This window comes from Ixodes scapularis, unplaced genomic scaffold, assembly GCF_016920785.2.
Source record: "Ixodes scapularis isolate PalLabHiFi unplaced genomic scaffold, ASM1692078v2 PGA_scaffold3__209_contigs__length_174095766, whole genome shotgun sequence".
Taxonomy (NCBI): Eukaryota; Metazoa; Arthropoda; class Arachnida; order Ixodida; family Ixodidae; genus Ixodes; species Ixodes scapularis.
This window is the reverse complement of record NW_024609868.1, coordinates 26054386-26077270: the sequence shown is the minus strand read 5'-3', so window position 1 is coordinate 26077270 and position 22885 is coordinate 26054386. Positions and strand designations below refer to the sequence as shown.

General features: G+C 46.8%; 2 protein-coding genes across 2 annotated transcripts; one reads left to right on the top strand and one right to left on the bottom strand.

Annotated features, from left to right (window-relative positions):
• Window positions 1–123: 123 nt before the first annotated feature.
• LOC8026998 (eEF1A lysine and N-terminal methyltransferase) lies at window positions 124–17872 on the top strand (the record flags this gene model as incomplete). The annotated part of the gene is given in 8 exon segments (XM_042292358.1): window positions 124–267; window positions 3234–3420; window positions 4571–4751; window positions 8045–8167; window positions 8259–8335; window positions 15425–15557; window positions 16255–16383; window positions 17606–17872. Coding segments are annotated over 8 exon segments (1234 nt in total), but the record flags the coding sequence as incomplete, so codon positions are not given.
• A 190-nt stretch (window positions 17873–18062) lies between these two features.
• On the bottom strand, window positions 18063–21150 carry LOC8026999 (vam6/Vps39-like protein). The gene has a single exon (XM_029992440.4). It carries the CDS (start codon window positions 20989–20991, stop codon window positions 18244–18246), a length of 2748 nt encoding a protein of 915 aa, XP_029848300.2. The 5' UTR covers window positions 20992–21150; the 3' UTR covers window positions 18063–18243.
• Between the last annotated feature and the right edge of the window lie 1735 nt (window positions 21151–22885).

Here is a 22885-nt window from a genome sequence, read left to right as displayed (position 1 = left end):
AACGATGATTCTTTCATGCTGTAAGAGAGCTTAACCAACATACTCGTGTGGGTCTATTCAAGTTGTTTGGGCTGCTTGGTTGCTCGCATATCTGCGAAGTCTGAGGCAGTGCAAACTTTGCAGGATGCTTCAGAGTGGGGACGATGTTCGATTGGACCTTTGCACCCCAGATAGCAATGTCCCACGCTACCAGCTGTATGTGTGTGACAGACCATCGGTCTCCGCCGCTTCCTTAAAGTTTGCCATCTTCATCGTCCCCCAGGGAAGGTAAGATAACTTTATAAAAAATATTTAATGATGCTCTAGGCTGTAATAAGGTGGTGAACTGGGCCAGTTGGTTGATGTTATACATGACGGGGAAAACAGCTCAGAAAATGCAGACTACGAAGAACAAAGCATTGTCTTGTCGTGTTTGTTCTTCCTCATAGTCCGCGTTTTCTCAGCTGTTTTCCCCATCATGGATGCTTCAGGCATTTAAGATTGAAAAATGAATTCCTGAAGAGTAATTCCAGGGCCCCAGAAGATTATGAAGCAAGGTACATGATGTCTATAGTCCGTTGCAACTCAAGAACGAAGGGCGTGGGTAAAATGGGCCGGGGAGGAGGAAGCAGACGGAATGCTGGAGAAGAGAGGGGGAAACCCTCCTTCTCTGTTTAGCATTCAGTCTGCTTCCTCCTCCCCTGCCCATCTTACCCTCACCCTTCATTCTTGAGTTGCAACGGACTGTGGCAACAATGTCGTCATCGGCTGTGTGCTACAAACTATATGCTATCTCATTGACCCAATTATTCTACTGCAGCAGCAGTTGCTAGAAAATGAAGTTCTCTAAGCTCAAAAAACAACTGGTTGCTAGGTTACAAGTGTCGAGACCAGTCATTTGTTCCGTGTTTCCCTTGATGGTCTTTGCCTTGAGTGCCAAGCTTGAAAGTTTTTGTGAAGTTGGTTTCTTTGATGCTCGTTTGATATGTAGAGAGGCCTCAGGGAGCACTTGCAAGTATCAACATGAAGTAGCTTCAATTCAGAAAAACTTTCAGCCTTTCCACTCTGGTGAAGGAGCAAGACCAGCGGAGCCGTACAATGGAAAGTAATTGCCGGCCGCAAGTCGGCTTGCCAGAGTGGAAAGGCTGCCGCCATCTACAAGTGACGGCGGCAACCAGATACGGGACTTGCTGCCGTCGCTCATAGATGGCGGTAGGTGTCCGAAGTACGGTGTCTTCACTTTTTTGCGGGGTACACGATCCTGGGGAAACTAGCCCTTAACAGCTCCGCTTTAAGAAAGTAAACAACTGCTCAGCTATCACAGTATGATGCAAAGAGCTTCCCAACCTTAAAGAGAAAAAAAGTAGGTGCACATGTGAGCTAGCAAAATTAAAATGTGATTTGATAGGATGGAAGCTTGGGCGAGTTGGTGAACCATACTTGACGGTGACAGCGCAGGAAAAATCAATCTCACACCAGACACTCAAGAAAACAAGCACTTACAGCCGTGGCAGAGGATTTATTAAAGAGAATAAGATGGGGTGAACGACCTAAACGCAATACAGAAAAGAAAAGGACGGCCGTTGTTCCATATATACATAAAGTTTCGCACGGTCTAAAAAAGATAGGTAACCGCATTAACATTAATGTTGCTTTTTCAGCACCAAATAAGCTTCTAAGCCTGTGCAGGAAGGTAAACCGATCGGCACACCGGGAAGTTGGTTGTTCGAAAACGCACCAAAAGAGCTTTGTAAATTGTACTGAAGGAGTCGTATATTCTGTCCCACTCTCATGTGGTAGAGAGGATATAGGCCAGACTGGAAGGTGTCTGAATGATCGTTTAAGAGAGCATTTTTATAACACCCACCGAGTCGTAGCTGGACACTTGGGAATCCATTGTCGCGATTGTGGCTGTGTAGCACATTTTGAAAATTGTTCTGTAATAGGTAGGAGTAGAAACACATTGATTAGAGAAATAATGGAAGCGGAAAGGATAGCACAGCTGAAGGACAAGTGTGTAAGTAGTCCTTCTATAGCGCTGTCGACCAAAGACCTCCAATTTCTATCTAAATGATAGCGATGAGGGAGAGGGACGATTTGTAAAAGTGTTTCGTTTAGATATTTTTTTCCGTTTCTTAATTTTTCTTTTTGACTGTTCTTTTGCCTTCTCTTTAGAATTTTCTTTTGTATTTCATGCTACTTCTTCTACTTATCACGTTCTGAAAATTCAACCCAGACGTTGAAGAGAAAAATGAAGTAATCGAATACACAAGAGTTGTAAGTTCAGCGCGTGTGCTTGTCTTCCTGAGTGTCTGGTGTGAGATTGATTTTTCCTGCGCTGTCACCGTCAAGTTAAAATGTGATACCGAGGAAGCAGGAAAAGTATACATAAAAATCAATGACATATATTACCATCTGTGACTGTGTGTGGCATCCTTCTTGTATTTTTACAGCGGAGCTGTTAAGGGCCAGTTTCCTCAGGATCGTGTCCATTTTCAAACATCCTAATGACACATAACTCTGGACACCTACCGCCTGCTATGAGCGACGGCGGCAATAAAGACAACTAGTGGTTGCCGCCGTTGCTCATAGATGGCGGCAACCTTTCGAGCCTTTCCACTCTAGTTTGCCAACTTGCAGCCGGCCATTACTTTCTTCTTGGTCCTCGTCTGTTTTTCGCGCCATTTCCTACGCTATCATCAGTTGTCGTTCGGACTCACGATGGGTCGGCTGTGTGCCCTTTCTTCGGAGGAAGAAGAGTTGGAGTGGAAGGAGCAGTGACTTGCACAGCAGCGTGAATGGTTCCACAATTGTTGCGAAGCCACTATCGCCTCAAGTTCCACTGCTTCGAGCGCTTCAGATTCTCTTCCGAAAGAAGAGCAGATTGTTCGCCTGGAAAGCCACCACCGAGAACAGAAGCTACACATCCGCTGCTCTTCCTTCTTCACCAGAGTGGAAAGGCTGAAAGTTTTTGTGTGTCTTTCTGTTTCCTTGGTAGTATCGGATCATGGTTGTGTTTTCAACGACCTTATCAAACTCCAAATCTCTTGAATTCAAATTTTTGTGACAGCCAAACCTTTCAGCATTTAAACCTGTCAAACTGAAGCCTCTGGAAAGGTTTGCAATATATGAATCACTCGGAACTCAAACCACTTACCGAGTTTGAAACCCTGGCACTTTCAAGCTCTAACATTGGGAGGTTTGCAACATCAGTGCCGGATTCTCACCAATGCTTTGCTTTCATCTGTCCTCAGAGAAACGGAGTGGTTGTTTGGGAACACGGAAGGCAGGAGACAGCTTGCGGAGTCGTGCTCCGCAGAGCGCCTCGTGGTGGTGCACTTGAGCCGTGGACACAGCTACTCCGGGCTCGAGCAAGTCAAGACAGAGCTGTCCCAGAAGGTCATGGAACTGGCTCCGGCTTCGCACACCACCGGGAAACAGGTCGGCAAAAAGAAAACCATGCACGGTTTACGTCTTCTTAAAAGCAACAAATTGGTCTTTGGGCATCAGGGAGATGGGCGGCCGAGTGTGCTAGTGCACCGCAGCTCGGTGCACTAGCACACGGGGAAAAAGCTTGCACCACAGAACTTTAAGATCCCGGGCTCAAACTCCGCCCCCCCCCCCCCCCTCGATCTGATCCGAACGAGCGTCGTATTGGCATGGGGTCGTGTATCACCGCCAGGTGGTGCACGTTAACCCCTTAACTGGGGACTTTTTCTACCAAAAATATCTGTAAAATGGGGAGTTTTTTTTAAGTGTTTCTGACTCTCGAAGGTATAACAATAATTTCAAAACCTATAACAAATTTATTTATATCAAGTTGGATGGACACCCCGAGACTTCCTATGATCCGAAATGGATCTTTCACTATGCTGGCGTCTTGCCAGGTCACATCAGACCACAAAGTTGATGGTGTTTCCATAAACAATTGTTCCACTGTGACATCTTCAATTTTCATGTTGAATGCCGGGAAGAATTCCATCGAACTCGAGAAATCAACATCGCAGTCGCTGTCCTTGCGAGTATTTTGCAGCAGCTCAGCAATTTCTTCGTCGGTCAAGAGACGCGCTGGTGTTTGCTAAACGCCATTTCCCAAAAAAACAGTCAAAGGTGTCGTACAAGAGTTATCAATCTTTTTTTTTTTTTTTTTTTTTTTTTTTTTTTGTTTTTGTTGCCATATATGCAACGTTTTTGAAACTAAATATGGTTTTCGATACATGAGGATAGATGGTGCATCCTACCCACACGCTAAATTGAGCGAGCGTTTAAAGACGCCCTTCCCAACAGCAAAGAAAGAGCAGCGCATCTTTAGACGCACCCCCCAATCTGCAATCAAAATTGATGTGCGTCTATAGACGCGCTCCCCAGTTAAAGGTTAAGGACCCCTGGCTAGCGAGATACCACACTGGCTAAATTTCTCATTCACACCGGACGCCCATTAGGGCCGACTAACTTCCCGCTGGCTAAGCATACACGCAACACGACTACTTTTACTTTCAGGGTTGGCAGGGAACGGGTAAACTATATCTAAGGAAGTACTTAGGGTAGACTTGACGACTCGTGGCTCCTGCGCATGATTTCCCCATTGAAGGTCCCTTTCCTGTCGACGAGAGACAACGTCGGCCACCGGGAAGTGAGGCACAGCGGCACGAGTGCCCTGAGTGGCGACTACCTGGTCGAGGACGTCTCCCTCGACGGAGACGTCGTTGTGAGGCGCCTCATTTTCCTCGACAAGCCCCACGTCGTCCAGTCGGAGGCACGGCTGAAGCAGGGTGGGTGACCCGGTCGACCGACCTGTAATCCCCGACGAGGCGAGAAAGGCAGGGAGGGGCTTCGGTCGTCCCTCGTCCAACGCGAGCTTCCCATGTTCAACTACTCGGTGCCTCATGCACCCAGAGCGTGCGCGTAGCCAGGGCACAGCGCGAAGCTTGAAGCCTGGCTGTTCGAAAGACGTGCCCTGCCATTCTCATTCTGTTAGTTAGTTCATGAAACCGACAAGGAGGGAAATTTTGCCTTTGTCCGAGTCGTTCGGTATACGTACAATAGAAAATACTGTGGCACAAAAAAACTGAACGCTTTTAAGGCACTTTAGACGGCCTGCGAAAATCAATTTCTTGACGTATTGCGCTGCGATTTACTACGGAAGTGCAAGCAGGTGGCGGGAATTTACAGTGAAAAAAAAGGAATGCACTTAACTAGATCAAAATAAAAAATACGGAAGCTTGTTCCGGGCAATCTACGGCACCACTTAGCAGACGACGCACGCATAGAGAGAAGTGCTGCCGACAGGTGGCATACGCCGTGTCGAGGGAGCGCCGACCTATTCAGGTGACGGCGGACGATCCCGCAAAAGAGTCCGAATTGGCCGGTGCTCCCTCGGGCGCGGTGTACGCCATCTGTCAGCAGCACTTCTCTCTACGCGTGCGTCGTCTGCAAGGTGGCGCCATTGATTGCCCAGTACAGGTTTCTGTTCTGTTTGTTTTTTGAACGAGGCAAGTTTATTTCTTGACTTTTTAACCGTAAACCTTCATCCATCACCTGCTTGCACCTCTTTAGTAAGTTGAAGCGCAATACGTTGAGAAACCGATTTTTGCGAATCGTCTAATATGAGTCAAAAGCTTTAGTTTACCTGATGTAGTAGACAATACTAAGACTGCAAGTTTGGCTATTTGGTTCCGATTCATAATAAAAATATACGCAAAAACAAAACAAAAAATTAGGACAAGATGAGTGGCACACAGGACAGGGCATTCTGTCTTATGTACCACTCATCTTGTCCTCGTTTTTTGTGGCTTGTTTGTGAAAAAGGCCTGTACAGTATAACCTCGTTACAGCCTATCTGGTTACCGCATACTTTCAGTTATAAGGTACCAATTCGTGAAGTTTGGTTGGTCTTCTATTTATGCCATAGAGCCAACTTCGCTTATTACAGATTCTGTTACAACATACTTTCGGATATATAGGGTGTCCCCAGTCACCAGGCTCGATCTAAAATTGACCGTAAAAATCAACGCCTGCTTGAGCAATTAAACTTTTCGTCACAGGTGTACTTCACGGGTCTGTTTTATCTTGTAAAATTACAAAGCATAGCTCCCTTTCTGTAAAACATAGGACTAAAAAACTTGCCAAGGTCAACAGCGGATGGCGACACAGATGACCAAGTCAAGTTGTGCGGTGCGTTTGGCATGCATATTGATAGATGGCGTCAGGAGCAGCGTCCAAAGGTGTAGCCGACCAGCGAAGGAAAGCAGACGACACGCAGATGAAATTTGTTGGCAGCAAAAGCGCCGTGGTTATGCAAACACTTTTTTTTTATTTAGGTTTTGCTTTTATTTTTCGCATATTTTTTTTTTTAACCAAAGGCACATTACTAAAAGATTATGTTCATTTTAATAAACCACGGTGGTCGCGAGTAGTTACGACTAGAGTTATTGTATAGGATCCCTACGGGACCCAGAGTTGCGCTTCTGTTTTCCACGTGCCGCCGCGCCGCTATTCGCCGAGATCCGATCACGTGAGAACTTGGATCAAGTGCCGTGCAGGAAAGTAGACGTTGCACACGCCCCGGCGTACGTTCCCCTGCTTTTGAGCGCGCCGCACGCCTCGAACGCGGGGTGCCGCTATTTGTCGAATTCAGTCACGTGACGAGCGGGATCAACATGCCGTGCAGGAAAGACGGCGCTACAGAGATGAATGCGCAACTCTGGACCCCGTAGGGAGCCTATACAGGAACTCTAGTCCCGATAAGGAGGTGGCGCCATCTATCAATACGGGCGCCAAACCTGCCCCATTACTCGACTTGCTCGTCTGCGTCGCCACCTGCCGTTGACCCTGGCAAGTTTCTTGACCCTATTTGTTACAGAAAGAGAGCTACGCTTTGTAATTTTACAAGAAAAAAACGACCTGTGAAATACACCTTTGACGAAAAGTTTAGATTGCTACGTGCAGGCGTTGATTTTTACGGTCCATTTTAGATCGAGCCTGGACACTTAGGACACCCTATAATGGACTACGTTAGGGAGGTTTTAAGTAGTTCAACCTTTTATTATAGAGGACACTTCAACAGCGGTCATTGTTTTGGATATTGTGTGGCTTTAGTTTGGTAGCAGTGGCATCCATTTTACAAACTGCTGTCACTGCGCTCATAGCCTTGCGAACCCCGTGTGACCCAAAGCGTGCAGTGATGACAATCATCGGTACAGCTCAATAAAATGACAATCATTGGTACAGCTCAATAAAAAATCAATACCTTTCAAAGTTCAGAAGTTACAATAAACCAGTTCTTTTCTAATATCCATTCAGATTTTGTCAGTTTCACTAGTTAGAACAGACTCCAGTTATAATCGAAGTCTAAGTCTGTAGTAAAAGTATCGGGTTCTGCATACTTCTTTTACAATAGACCAAAATCTTCATCACCACCAAGGTCTTTTATAACGAGTTTATTCTGTATAGTGTGTTCTATACTGTTCCACAGTGTGTGCAGAAAGTTGATAGTTGCCGTTTATGGAATCAGGTCACAAATGTAAAAAGACTCAAGAACGCTATCTGCTGGTGCCTCGTCATCTGCTCGATTTCCTCTTCCTTTACGTGTGACAGTGATCATTTTGTGACAGTGATCGTTTGACAGTGTGACAGTGATCGTTTTGGGAAAGTAGTTGCGTAGGTTTTGTTCTTGAAAGGCTTGCGCCATCTGCCGAGAAATATGACACAAAGGCACTCTCTTTGGTTTGAGTTCTACAGTGGTATAAATAAGAAAAATAGAAGCTTGGGAGATTCCCCATTCCAGCTGTTTGCTTCCAAAAGGATCTATCTATTAGGACTTGCGTTGTAATGCAGCGGGCGCCTGGGTCGGCATACATTCATCGCTCCAGACGTTATTGAGGAGTCCTAGCATGTGTCCTTGGTTGTAGGTGGCTGAATGCTGTGTCCAAGCAAAAACAAGTAGAAAAAAAAAAAAAAAAGGGTAGAAGAGGGTGCCTACATCTTAAAGTGGAAGATTTTTAAGATCCTGCACTTGTGAGCTAGTGAAATCTAATTCATGCCCTTTTGTGGTTTCCCTCTACAGTAAAATCTAAAAAGAAAGGCAGAAGTGGCAACAAGACTTTTGAGGTGGACGTGAACCATCTGTGCTGCGAATACTACAAGTACATGGTGGCTGGCCTGGCATTTGTCATGCCAAGGGCTACTGGTATGTGTGATGCATCTTTACCGGTTCCCGGTCGAAATCTGCTGCTGGTCTCCCTTGGAGACTCATTCACGAGACTTTTTTGGGGTTGCAGAACACAAAGCTACAGCCCTGTTGGTGGGACTTGGTGGTGGCACCCTGTCAATGTTTCTGACCACAAAGTTTCCAAAGGTAAGTTTCGGGTGTTGGAGTGTGAAATACTGGCAAGCTTCTGTGTCCTACCATGTGACACAGCAGTTTAAAAATGCTCGGTAGTTATGGAGGTGTATAGAATTTATGCTTCATCTATTGATGCTCTCTGCAAGGCAAACTGATTTTACCTTCAAAACATTTAAGGGGGGACCCTGGTCATTAACATTTTCCTGTTATCTCTGATCTTATTAATATTGCATTATCACGTCTACTGTAAAATCCCAAGAGAGGCCCCACCCCTGAAAGATAGCTCATGCCTATTTTTTGCTTTTTAATTTTTTTTTACTATACTTACTTTTTCAACACCTAAAGATAGCCCAGAAATAGTAGTGTTGGGATTAATGATGGCCTCGGCATAAATGCGGCTAGTTCGCTATGGCGGGATATAAGCGAATGTTGCTGACTAAGATGTACGGTCATCTTTGCTTTGTTGCCTTTTGCCACCATAACAAGCTTGGAAGGTCCACAACCTAGAAATAGCAATTTTTTGAAACTTGCCTTGATTGTACACCGAAAGTCAGCCCACTCCATATTTTCAGCCGATGTGCTCTTGATGTTAGGTGGGCTATCTCTCGGGATTTTAAGGCTCTTAAGTTTTGTGCTAAGCACAAACAAAGCTCTATTTTTCCTTTTTATTATAGTTTTCAAGGAAACCTCTACTTTATCACAAATGCTTTGGCTAAACGTTTTACAATAATCATATAAAGAAAGATGGCACGAAGTATGTCAGCAGGTTCTACAAACAGCAAAGAATGCAATAAAACAATCGTTTTAATTTTAGCATTATTTTAGAAAAGTTATCACAAGTTGAAATTTTTTTGCTCATAATTAGAAAGGAGGTATTCAAGTCTATGCCAGTTAGAACATTTTGTTTCATCTCCCAGCAATAGTAGTCTTGTTGCCTTTTCTGATTTATATGGTATTAAACCCTGAAAAATGTATTCAGGTCCAAGTTCTAGATCCAATGATACCAAGGCAAAACTTTGTGTTGTGATGAAAAAAATTAATTTTCAGAAGACAGGAGAATATTTTTGACACATGCTTTCAAACAGCCTGGATATTAAACATTGAATAGATGTAACTTTATAAATTTGCACTTCCTGAGTGTAGTACTTAAAATACATGTTGTCTGTGACTTATAAATAAATAAAAAAATGATCAAAAAAAGAATTGTCATTTTTGTGTTTTAGGATTAGGGTTTCCCTTCACTTTTAAACCGCTCACTCAATTGGTGTGAAATTTGCAGGTGGTGTTTGTAGACATATAGAAGGAGGGAATGCAAGGTTTCAACATTGTGAACCAATTTTATGAGGCGCTATGACGACTCCAGTGAAATCAACGGCGCGAAGCAACAACGCCGAGAAGCTCAAAAGAGGAGGTCGTTTCGACTCTGTCGTCAGTTATCACTGCTTGTTTCTCGTAGGCAGCATAGAAACAAACATTGTTTCCCGTAATTATTTTTACGCTTCCACCAGGTCATTCCTACGCACTGACGAGAAGCTTTCACCGTCAAAAAATCGCTTTGCTTTGATATGTAACACCGATTTTATGCTGCAGTGCAAGAAATGTATGGTGGGCCGTGCTGAATGACGAAAACGACCTCGTTTCTCCCTCCATTTTGCCTAACCAGCACGCCCCCTACAGTTTGCTGGAGTCGCGAATACCCCCAGAATGAAGAAAAGCACGGCTTGGCATAGAATCTGCTTGATAGACCTTTTGCAAAACGTACAGCGCCACGACAGCAGGGAATTTTGGGAACCCTCGGTACAGATCACGCGCTTTCCCATTGCGCCTCCGCGACTGCGTGCGCTTCCCGGCAGCTACCACCAGCAGCCATCCGCCATCCCGCCCATCCGCCGAGTCTTATTGTCGTTGGCGGCGTACCATATCTGTGGCAGCGTAAAGGCATCGCGACAAGTGAACTTATTTGAATACGTTATTCGTATAACTTACCTTCATGTATTGAAGTGTCACTGAATCCATTTAGTTTGCATCGCAGCCGTGGCAGGTTTCGACTAGGTTCGACAAAGCGTTGGTGCAGCAGACGACAGAGCCGGTACAAAGGAGAGGGATGAGAAAGGGGCAGCCGTTAGCTCGCCGCTCGCCCGACTTGGCTGTTGTTGCCATGGTAACCTGCGCCTGCTCGCGCATGCTATGTGGTCACGTAGTAGCGGGAGGAGGGGCGTACTGAGGACTCTCATTATTCGGCGTGCGCGGACTTTTGGGATTTTTGCAAAGAGTCTATTAATCTATTGCTTAGAAGCGATGTGGCTAACCACATATTTTCCTGGTTGAATGCATACTGGAATGCCTGTTGCTGGTTACTGTAAAAATAATTTCACAAATAAAGCATTTTTTATCTATAAAAAATGAATGAATTTTTTTTTCTTACATTTACCAAGTTTTGCAAATTACAATTTTTCATAATAAAGGGACATTAAAATGCAAAATCTAAGTTCATAGTAACCGGCTCCATAAAATTTCGGCATATAAGCCACAGGAATTAAATCTCAATAGTCTCATAATGAAACGATAAATTTATTAATTGAAATTTGTGCCAAAAAGTGAAACTGAGAAAAATGCATTCAAAGTGCTTTAACCTCTACTTTTTATTTTGCATTGGTGGACTGCAAATAATTTATAAAAGAAGTAGCTATGCGGTTTAAACAAATGAAACTCTGGTGTCACAGGGTTCTTTGTGGTTAATAATTGACAAGATACAATGACCTTCGTTTTTCTTAAAACATGTATTTACAAAAGAAATCAAAGAGTTCATATGGTTATACTAAAAGAAAAAAAGGAAAACTTAGTAGAAAAAAAAAATTGTAGGAAGGAAAACGCAACTGTCACCATGTCTTTGAGTCACCATGCGCAGCAGCGGGTGTTGTGTCTGGGGCTGTCGTTGTCGGCCGACGGTTGTGGCAGGCAGTCAGGAGCGGGCGCGGTTGGCTTCCGTCGGCGGTCCCAAGAGTCACCGCAACCAGTGCTCGCGCAGCAGGAAGCCGGGCAGCGTAGGTTTCTATGCGCTGCCCTCGCTGGAACAGGCTGCTGGTCAGCAGTAGGAGGCCGCCGATTGCCCTGGCCGATGGTGTCGTTCCACCCTCTGCACGTTCTCTTCGGCCAGTCCTTTTCACGCTCTCCGAGCACGCACTCCAAAATCCCTCTTCTTCGTCATCTTCCTTTCTCCCTCTGGGCCGATCCATGGGTTGACTTGCCCTTCTTCTTTTCCACATTCAGTCACATCATCACAAGGAGCCCCCCTTTAAGTTTTTTTTCTTCAAAATACCAAACAAAAATTACACAGAAAAAAAAAAAACACCAAAACCATGATGATGCGCGCAAGTTCACTGCAGCCTACTAAGACAGTCCGCACCCACATTCTCACTTCTTTCAATGTACTCCACGCGAAACGAGTACTCTTGAGGCATCAGACTCTAGCGTAACACTCGGCTGTTAAGTTCTTTCGCCTTGTTTAGCTATTGTAAAGGATGGTTGGTCGTCTGAACAACAAAATGCGTTCCATACAAATGCACACGAACTTTTTCTATTACCCAAACCATGACCCAGGAATGTTATTGTCCTCATACGGACTTCGCACTTCATGTGTTTACTGTAATACCGGCTTGTCGCATTCTCTCAAAAAACTGCTTTAACGCCTCCACATGTTCTCAAATTTCCTTGCAAATACGCTCCCAAAAATGCATAACCCGAGGTATATTACTAGGAACAAATACTAACGACAAATTATTACAGTTCATTCTACTTTGCACTCCTCTCAATCGTAATGAATGAATCGTAATGAAGAATCATTTGAATCCACTACGCTTCTTCTAACGCTCGGTGATAATGCCCGCCATCGTACCAAAGCACTTCATACGCGACGAAGAATTTCCTGGCAGTTCTCGATCACAGTGCCTTCCGGACCAGTTCGTCGAACGTCTTCTTCATGAGCTCCGGGTGCATCTTGTCTGTGCCGTCGCGTATCCGGCGCTCTTCTCCTCCATGTCTAGCCTTCTGACCTTGACCGCCACCTCTGCTTCAAACTTGGTCCTCTCAAAGGCCAGCCGCTCTTCGTCGAGCTTGAGCCTTCGCTCCTCAAGCTGCAGTTCTCTTTCCTGGATCATTTGTTCCCGGTCCACTTGCCTTTCAAGGAACTCCTGCCGTCCATGCTGACACTTCCTCTTGGCCTTTCCATTTCCGTGCTCTATGGTGTGCTCTCCGGGCGAGACGGAAGGGTCGGCTCCTGCCAGGCTGTAGCCCTTGATGAACTCGGTCGGGACGCTGTCGTGAGGATCTACCTCCGGCACGGGGTAGTTATCGGTCGGGCCCAGTGGCGAAACCACCGTTTGGGCCTCAGGGTCCCTCTTTTTGAGGCGCGGCCTCGGGTAGAGCACTCTGCGGGGCTTGGGGCACACCGGCTTCTTCATGTCGAAGACCTGCTGCAGCAGCTTCTCCTTCTCCAGGTACTGCTCGTGAGTGGTTGACCTGCTTTTGAAGCGCTCCTTGGCATCGGTGTAACCCCGCTGCGAGAGCCGCAGGTCCCCCCGTTCCCTGGCACTCCCACCGTTACTAAGTTGGTTTAGCCTACTCGGCATACTACCGTCGACGGCAGCGACGACTTCACCTTCCGCGTCAGACACCTCCTTCAGGGTTTGTTCGGTCGAGTCTTTCGCTCCATGAATATTCCCCACAATAACGTCATACAGAGGATGGTCCATACACTTGACAGTTACCTGTCCCGTTAGGAACGGCGACACAAGACGAATGTTTGCCTCTGGCAACATCAGACACGTCCCGTTTACTAAAAATACGGGACTGACTTTGCCAGTAAAATATTCAGATGCGACCAGTTCCCGGCGCACTATCACGGTGTTACTCTTGGTGTCTCTCAACACCTTTACTGCTTTGCCGTTCAAAATCCCATCTGTGATTGGCATAACGTCCGCCAGAATTGGTCTCGCCTTTTCAGTCATATTCATGGTGGGCGTTCGGAAGGCGTTTCTTGTGACTTTCTTCCTTCCCCGTGAGAACGCGTCCGTCTTACCAAGAGGATACTCATCGGGTTTTACGAAACATGAAACTTCTGTCTTTCCGTTTTTTTCTTGCGGACATGATCTGGACTCGTGGCCTGACCTCTGACAGACTTGACAGAATACGCGTGTTTCTGGCTTCGATCGGCAATCTGCTGCCTTGTGGCCCAACTTACCACACAAGAAACATTTTATCTTTGGAGCGGGTTTGCTGCCCTGCGCATCTTCCTTCAGGGCATCTAAGGCTACTTTTGCCTCCCTCCTGAAATCGGCCAGATTAGGTTGGCTCTGCGCCTCCAGGAAGTGGTCCGCCATTTCAGCCAACGCCGAGACGGTCTTACAGCTTCTTTCCTTTAAGAAGACAGCGAGCCTCGGATGACAATTCCGAAGAAATTGCTCCCCAATGATCTGGTCACGAACCCCTTCATACGTTTTTGGGCATTCGTTCATACTGACCCAGCGGTCGAAGAACCCTTCTAATCTTGCAGCAAACTGGCTCCCTGTCTCTCCGTCCAATGGCTTGCTCTCCCTAAATTTCTCGCGGTACCCCTCTGCCGTGTAACGGAACCGCTGGAGCAAAGCCCTCTTCACTCTATCATAATCCAAAGAGTCTTCAGGCGACATCCTACCTATGACCTCCAGAGCTGGGCCAACCAGGCACATGCTTAGAGCAGTCGCCCACTTCTCTTGCGGCCAATCTTGCCCCTGAGCTACACGCTCAAATCTCCTCAAATACGAGTCGAGATCGTCCCTTTTGTCATCGAAGGGAGGCATAAGCTTGTGAGGACTAGGAGATAGCGATATAGATGCGCGACGTGACCCTTCACTGCCATCTGCTCGTCCTATCTCGGTTGCGCTAGCCTCTGCAAGACAAATCTTTAATTCGATAATGCGTTGCTCACTTTCTGCTTTGAGGCGCTGTGCTTCCCTCTCAGCAGCCCTCTCTTCTCGTTGGCGTGCTCGCTCCTCGTCCACCCAAGACCTCAACTCCGCTCCTGCCAGTCCCAACTCAGCGCCCAAAGACATTAACTCTTTAACCTCCATTCTGATTAATTATTGTTACGTAGAAAAACGAAGGAACAGAATATCTTGTCCTGTCGCGGACGCCAGTTAATTGTCACAGGGTTCTTTGTGGTTAATAATTGACAAGATACAATGTCCTTCGTTTTTCTTAAAACATGTATTTACAAAAGAAATCAAAGAGTTCATATGGTTATACTAAAAGAAAAAAAGGAAAACTTAGTAGAAAAAAAAAATTGTAGGAAGGAAAACGCAACTGTCACCATGTCTTTGAGTCACCATGCGCAGCAGCGGGTGTTGTGTCTGGGGCTGTCGTTGTCGGCCGACGGTTGTGGCAGGCAGTCAGGAGCGGGCGCGGTTGGCTTCCGTCGGCGGTCCCAAGAGTCACCGCAACCAGTGCTCGCGCAGTAGGAAGCCGGGCAGCGTAGGTTTCTATGCGCTGCCCTCGCTGGAACAGGCTGCTGGTCAGCAGTAGGAGGCCGCCGATTGCCCTGGCCGATGGTGTCGTTCCACCCTCTGCACGTTCTCTTCGGCCAGTCCTTTTCACGCTCTCCGAGCACGCACTCCAAAATCCCTCTTCTTCGTCATCTTCCTTTCTCCCTCTGGGCCGATCCATGGGTTGACTTGCCCTTCTTCTTTTCCACATTCAGTCACATCATCACATCTGGAAATACTGTCTAGACGGCGGGTGTAAATATGGCATTTTTCAAAATCAGCTTTTTTTTTAATTCTTTTTTCTGGGTAGTGTTTCTCCTTAAAAGGAAATAGTTCTCGTAAAAGGCCCCTGCAAAGAGATATACTAGAAGACAATCTATTTTTTTTCACAAACTGGGCTCACAATATAATGCTCGAGCTTCTAAAAAGTGTCAACATCGACCAGCCTGTAAAAAGACTTCCGGGAAGAAGTTTCATCGACCTTTCAGTTGGAAAGAAACCCTGTCACTTGCAGAATTTGTGAAAATCGGAAGTTTGCAGAAGTGGAAGGCTTGGCATCACACCGAATTATTTCTTCTGGCAGCTGGTGCTCTCTGTTGTGGAGCTGGATCCCGCAGTAGTAGATGTTGCGAGAAAATGGTACCTGCCACCCAACTGCCCCATCGACATCACCATAGATGACGGCCTGTGTGCTCTCAAAAAGTTCGCCGAGAAAGGCAAGTAATTTCATTTTTTTTTGCCAAGCAGGAACAGGTGTCATTAAGCCGCAATACTTTAGGTTTCACAGGACTTAACTTCATCTGAAATTGTTCTGAAGATATGGAAGCTGAAGTAGTGAGGCAGGCAAGCTGGTATGCTACTAGGTCCGTGATGAACACCTGACATTGAGGAAACGATCAAAGAACAGACGAACATTGAATTCTCAGATTGGTTTGTTCATTATTTTGTTCTGTCTTGGGTATCCATCTTGAAGATGGTTGCTCCTAAACATTAAATTGTACTCGGGGAAGGGCAAACCCACTGCAGTCCGAAGAAGCCTTAGTATTATAGCACATTCGAAATGTCAAGTTCAGGCAGCAACTCAAAAACTTCCGTACTTGCTGAAAGCACCGTGTCATATGCATACATACATGCATGTAATCAATAAAGCAGCAGCTTAGCACAACTAAAAACGAGAGATGCATTTTGGAAAGACTGCTGGGTTGAAGACCAATTAAGCGTAATGTTTATTTTGGGTGCACTTCCATCTTGGAGCAGGGACATTAGTTAGAGACTCACCTGCTTTGTTAAATGAAGTACTGATATGAATCAATTTTGATACCAATGGCATGCAGTTGAATGAGGTATCTATTGATGTATCTGCCCGAAGAATCTATGCTATTTTTTTCAAACACAGCAACTCCGTCATTGCAGGGAAGGTCTTCGACGTGATATTCTTGGACGTGGACAGCAAGGATCTATCCAAAGGATTGACCTGTCCTCCCGCATCATTCTTAGAAGAGGCTGCTCTGAAATGTCTTGCGGCCATAACAGCACCCACTGGCAAGTCCTCGTTTTGTTTTTAGTACGACACTGGCCATTTGATTTGTTCTTTTCTCGAGGTTGTTGAATACCCCTTCCTGCTACCTTGCCTTAGGGAATGACGCAAGACTTGTTCAACAACACAGTTATTTATTGACTGCCGTCATAACATGCCGCAACCCAAAAGCCCAGGCGCTTACTTCTACGTTGGGCTTTTATAGACAGTGGAGTGCCGTTCGCGTGGCCGATGGCACATGGTCACTTTTCAGTGGAGATGGCCAGAGAATTAATAAGCGAGCAAGCTGGTTTAACGATTTGAGTCGCCAGGTTGCCCACGAGGTATGCCACAAGCATACAAGAGGAACCACTGGAAGCCTGTGCAAGTCGTAAATTAAAGTTGTGGAACCGAATGACAACAGTACCCGCATACCCAACAGAGACGAAGAGAGAGAAACCTTTAGAAACTGGAAAACACCAATTCCTAGGTTCCTCTTACCTCGCCAACCCAAACTGCGAGGCGTTGCTGCACTTCACGACTGTTGTTACAGCCAGATCCCACCAATCCGTACCTTTGTACGATTGATTGATTTTTTTTCGTTGCCTGCCCAACGGCTTACAAGTGCAGCAACATCTGACAATACCTATAACATCAGTACATTCGAAGAAATGATGTAACACTCAACAAAAATTTAAACTTTTACAAATTGTGAATTGCGCATTTTTTAAAATGTGCATAGGGAGATCTATGGCAAAGGTGGGCCATGCCAAGCTAACTGAAGGTTTCCTATCGTTTTGTATGGACTTATTGTACCCCAGACAATGTTCACCAAAGTTCTAGTACAAACAATGATTTCTTATCCCCTGCATCAATTAAAATCAGGTCAACTAGGTAACCTTACCAGCGCCACTGCACAAATGGCAGGAGTGACGGAAAACACAGCTGATGTGTTGGTCCCGCTTGGCTGCCTACCACTCTCTCACTCAACTCTGGCTATCCGGTTCTCATGACTCGGGTTTTGACTTCATTAATTTTTGCCAGTGTTTGTGCATGCTGCGTTTAGTTAAATAAATATTTATTAGAAGTCTGGCCACTATCAAGCCATTCTGGAAGGTGGAAAATGCTGTTTTTAGAAAGTGTTTGTCTTCAGTTTTTCTTTATAGGTGAATTAGAGAAAGATGGACAGTGGCGATGTTTTACATTCTTAAATTTCAGATTAAAAAATTACTACTCTTTTCTCGACAGGTGTAGCTGTTGTGAACTTCGTGTGCCGCAACGAAGCTTTGAAGAGTGACGTGTACGAAAGCCTCAAGCTCCACTTCTCCAGCGTTCTTGTCCGGGAAATACCCGACGACGTCAATGAGGTGCTCTATCTTAAGCACAAAAAGCAAGCACTCGACGGCGGGGAACTCTTGGGCAGTCTGAAGACGCTGAACAACCTCATCAGAGACTCCGAAAACTCCAACGACATATTGGACCTTTTTGGTGAATTAAAGATTTCCTAAAGCCTTCCTTTCTTGTGTTTGAAGTACCCATTGTTGATAAGTTATGCAAATCCCCCAGCTCTTGAGAGAGTCTCAAGATAAATTAAGATTGCTCTCACGAAGGTGCTACATAGTGAACCCCACAGCAATATTTGTCTTCTTTGGTATAAGCAACAAACTTGCTATTTTTTCCAAAGTAACACTGTCCTCTTGTAAAGTAGCAGCAAGGCAGCAAACAGCTTTATTTTGCTCAGTCATGTTTAAAGGAATGGGATAAATATATTACATGCAACATGCTACTCCCTGAATGCCAGGCACGAAAGTGACATGTCTCGTAAACTCTGAAAGAGGCACGTTGGATTATTTTCTGGAGCCCGCGGCGGAATACGCCCGCTAACGTCAGCAGGCATTGATGTGACTGTCTCTCGTGGCCGTGTCTGCCAATGCAATCTTTGGAGCGGCCTCGCGCAGGATGGCCTCGTGTGCATCCTTGCACGAATAGTGGACCACGGCACCGTCCGGAAACCTTGCAAAGGCACTCTTGCCGATTCTCTTCTGGCAGATTCCGCACGAGTCTAGCTCAGCAATGACCAGCTTGATCGACTTGCAGCGCATCCATCGCTCCTGCACCTGCAGGTTCTCGGCAAAGAGCAGCGATTTGTATAGTTCCGCGTCGTGCAGCTTCCTGCTCCTCCTGTCCAGGACCTTCCTGAGAAAGTCGCGCACGTCCGACACCAGGAGCTCCGGAGGCAGCAGCCGCAGCGCTCGGAGAGGGTCGATCTGGTCGGTGTGGAGCGCGAGGACCCTGAGCGCCATCTTGACGTCGCCGCCCGCTCCCCCCGGCACGAGACCATTGTTTTCCGCGTGTGGCTTGTATACGATGGGAGCGCCACCGACATGCATGCTCAAGATCTGGGAACTCGGGTTAGGTGGCTCGAGGTACATCTGAAGGAGGGTGAGGAAGACGTCTCGATTGAGCTCCGGGTTCCGCTGATACTGTTTTTGGCAGTACCGGTCCGCCTTGGTGGGGTCCCTGAGAATGCGGATGTAGATTTCCAGCGCTTCGTTGTGGCGTCCAAGTTTGCCCATCACGACGGCAGCCTCTTCAAACAGCCCATCACTCAACAGGTGCGTGGGAAAGTTTTCGGCCGTGTAGCGCTCCGAAGATTCTAGGAAACGGACCAGGTCTGCCCGCGTCTTGCCGACGGGTCCCGGATCTCCCGGATCTACGGCGACGTTCCCATTTTTTATGAGATTCCGGACCACCTCAGTGTACTTGTGGATGAGTGTGTTGTGGAACATCTCAGTTTGGTCATCCCACTGGTAAATGACATGTTCGAGGTAGGGGATGACCAGTGTGGGAGCACTCTTGGAGAGGAAGTTGAGGACAGCATGCCGCTCGAGCTCCTGCGCCTCTTTCTCCTGGAGCTCCGTAAAGATTTTGAGGCCCTCTTCGGGATACTTCGACACAACCCACTTGGAATACTCAAAGACGAGCTCGCTCTGATCCTTGCCCAGTTGCTGCAGGTAGCTGATGGCCCTCTCGGGGCCTTTCAAGACAGAGTCCGGCTTCCTCGCCTCTTCCGAGAGTAGGTCGAGAGCTTTCCTGTGCTCATTTTTCGTCTGGTAGAGGATGATGAGTTCACTCAGCTTTTGGTGTTCCTTGAGCTCCGTCTCGCATGCCTCCAGATGGCAGTAGTTGTCCGGCAGGCGGAGTAAAGAGGAAACCAGCGCAACATTGGTACGAAGATAGCACTTGAGCAAGGTTGTGTCTATGATCTGAAGGAGCTGCTTCCTGCTCTTGATGGTCTTGCTACCTTGTACAATTCCCGTCAGCGCCGGCTCGTGCTGGCTGTCAGCAAGGAGTCTACGCCTCACCTGCACTAGGTAGTCGACGAGCGCAAACAGCCCAGCCTCTCGGTCCGTGTCCCTGAGCTCAGGTATTTGGTCCGGATATTCGAGAGACCTCCTGTAGTCGGCCGGCAGGAGGTCTGGGAAAAGCCCTATCACGTGGGAGGGATCCGTTTCCAGGTCTACAAAGATGGTCATGGACTCCTCAAACTTTTTTTTGCAGAACAAGTCGAAGGCATGCAGGTTCTGTATGTGACGCTTGTAGGCAACCAGATCGACGTCTGTAGCATCCAAAAGCTCGGCCAGCTTGAGTGCGAGCTCGAAGTTCTTCTCCTTGAGCACCTGAGGGATCTGGTCCTGTATCGGAGTCCGTACGAGACACCAGATGTCGCCGCCGGACGCGATGTACAGCTGCCCATTCTTGGCGAAGACTATTAACTTTGGCTTTTGCAAGGTCACTCTCTGGATTAGCAGTCGAGGTTCAATAGTCCTAATCTCGACGCCGAACGACTGCACGCTTATGAGGTAAGGGTAGTCGTAGGAAACAGAGACGGGCGGCTCTGACCAGTTGACGGCGTACTTGTGGGTGGGCTGTCCTTCGCTGTTCACAAAGATTGTCATCTCGTCTCTGCCCAGCGCGAAGCTGTCGTCCTTCAACTTGACGCACAGCGGCTCCGGCTGCTTCCCCGTGGGAAAGAGCTGCTTCGTATCCCCGCACAGCTTGAGAATGTTGTACTCCGACCGAAAGCCAATGAGCAGCGATTCGTCGGCGCACCACACGATTGAGCGCGGGGTGTCGGGCACGCACAAGTCCTGCGGGTGTTCGCAAAAGGTGTTGTTCTTCCAGTAGAAGAGCTCCAGCTTCCGCTTGACGGCAGCGCAGAGCATGAGCGTGATCTTGACCTCTCCAGTGAGCGTAGTCTGCTTTTGAACGTTCACGGAGAACAGCGTACACCCCTTGCACTTGGCCAGCGCTGGGCAGTCGATCGGAGGCGTGTTCGGCTCTAAACTCAAATGGTTCACTGTCACCGCATTGTCCGACAAGCTGATGAGCAGCGACAGCTCGGGAATTGCACATAACTGGACGATGGGTTTCTTTGCGAAGAACTTGTTGGAGCAGCTTAAATTCACGTCGTACTTGACAATGCCGTCGGAGCTGCCTCTGGAGACCACCTTGTAGACGAGCAAGTGTCCCTGTCTCGTCCCGATCAGCAGCTTATCGTCGTAGGCTGCCGCGGATTCTATCTGCAGCGGCAGCTTTTTGAGGATCTGGGTGGGAATGTAGGCGTCGTACATGGTCACATTTGGAAGGCACTGGTGGGCACGAGCACACGCGCATAAAAACACTGAAATTTCCAGCCCCGATAAAAACAGAACTTGCGAAAGCTTCTCAGAGTTCGCCCAACAAGCCCAGCAAACCCAAAGCGAACCCGTGACTTGAGTGATGCAGGTGATGATGACACTTCTCAAGAACGTTAGAGCTCCTCTTGCGCGCGCAGTTCAAATCGGACGTTTGCGTTGCTGGTGCGTTGGCGTTTGTCTTGTCGCGTCATATGAGCGAGGCCTTTGCAGCCTTTGCCTCGTGCGGGCTTTGGAAGGAAATGGCGGCAATGCACTAAATTGAGTAGCCTTTGGAAGCAAATGGCGGTGCAGCACCCGCTCGTGGCACGTGTTTCAAGCAACGCAACAGGCTTTGCTGCGCACGCGCGCGGGGGGGGGGGGGGGGGGGGGGGGGGGCGCACTGACGGGGGGAATAGCGGGTACAATCCCCCCCCCCCCAGCGTTTTTTTTTTTTTTCGTTGACGCGGTGAGAGATAAAGGGACATTTCTGCCTGACAGGTCGGAACCTTTCCTAAATTCAGTCTGCTCGCTTCACATAGCATCATCATCGGAGCGTGCCATTTGTGTATGGCTAGGCAGAATGCATTCGTAGTACTTTGCTCTGTACCACTGAAAGCGGGTGTAGAAGAAAATGGTCCCGGAAAAACTGGTCCCAAGTGCAAAGTGGGAAAAAACTATCCCACGATCGCAGTGAAAATAAAGTACAGCAGGGTGAATTCATTGAATAAAAATAAATTCCATCAAGTAAAAAAAAAAAAACAAAAAAAACTGAAGATTGATTTTTTTTATTATTAACAAATTCACGCTGAGCCTAGAAATCTGTAATAGAAAATAAGCAAAATGTATTAGATCTTCCATTTGTCAAAATAAACACGGCAGTCACCGAAAAATCACGTTGTTTACACACGATCGAAGTATAGAAAATGTAGATTTTTGTTTCTACGATCTTTTACTAAGTGAACCAATCATTCTATACTTTTACTAAACGAATACACCACCTTATTATACCTGCGTACCTATTTACACCAAAATTTGTTTAAAAAGTTGATGGCGCTGAATTTAAGTCTGACCGCCTTCAGTTTCTCTCTGTGGATTCCATGTGCATTATTCTTATTCAATAAATGTTTAACTAATGGATAAGCATTTGAGACCTGCTAATCTGAAACTAGTGATTAAGGTTTTCTTAATGCTATTTTAATAAGTGTTGCGGGGAGTATGGGCGTACCAACCGGGGGCGCAAAGGCGTCAATCGCCTCCCCCCCCCCCCCCCCACACTTCTCTTACCTATGTGTGTGGCCGGGGGGAGGGGGGGCATGTTCGGCACCCCCCCCCCCCCCTAACAGAAAATATCCAACCATTTTTTTCACATTGTTTACGGAGGGCTTGGGGGGGAGGGAAAAAAGCAAAGTTCTATCCAGAGCTTCAGAGTAGCACACATGTTCTCGCTCTTTCTCTGGACTCGTAGCAAATTTTATTCCCGGGCCGGGGACAAGCAGTAGCATGGCGCATTTTCTAAAATTTTGAGAACAAAATACTAACGCCTCCATCCTTCAGCTTTGAAGTGAATAGAAAAAAAAAAAATTGTGTAATTTCACTACGACTCTGCTAAAAAAAAAAAGAAAAAAAAAAGAGTAGCAATCTAGGCTTACCGCAGTTTTGGGCTTACCACAGTCTTGGTCTTACCGTCTTGGACGTGTCATTTCTGCCAACTCAGGGTGGCGAATGTATCACGTGACATCGTTCCCCGCGCGTCACTGCCAGACTTGTACAAGTAACGAAATTACTCGGTATCCCTTACATTTATCAGTAATTTAGTAACGGAATAATTACCTATTTTCCAGAATAATTT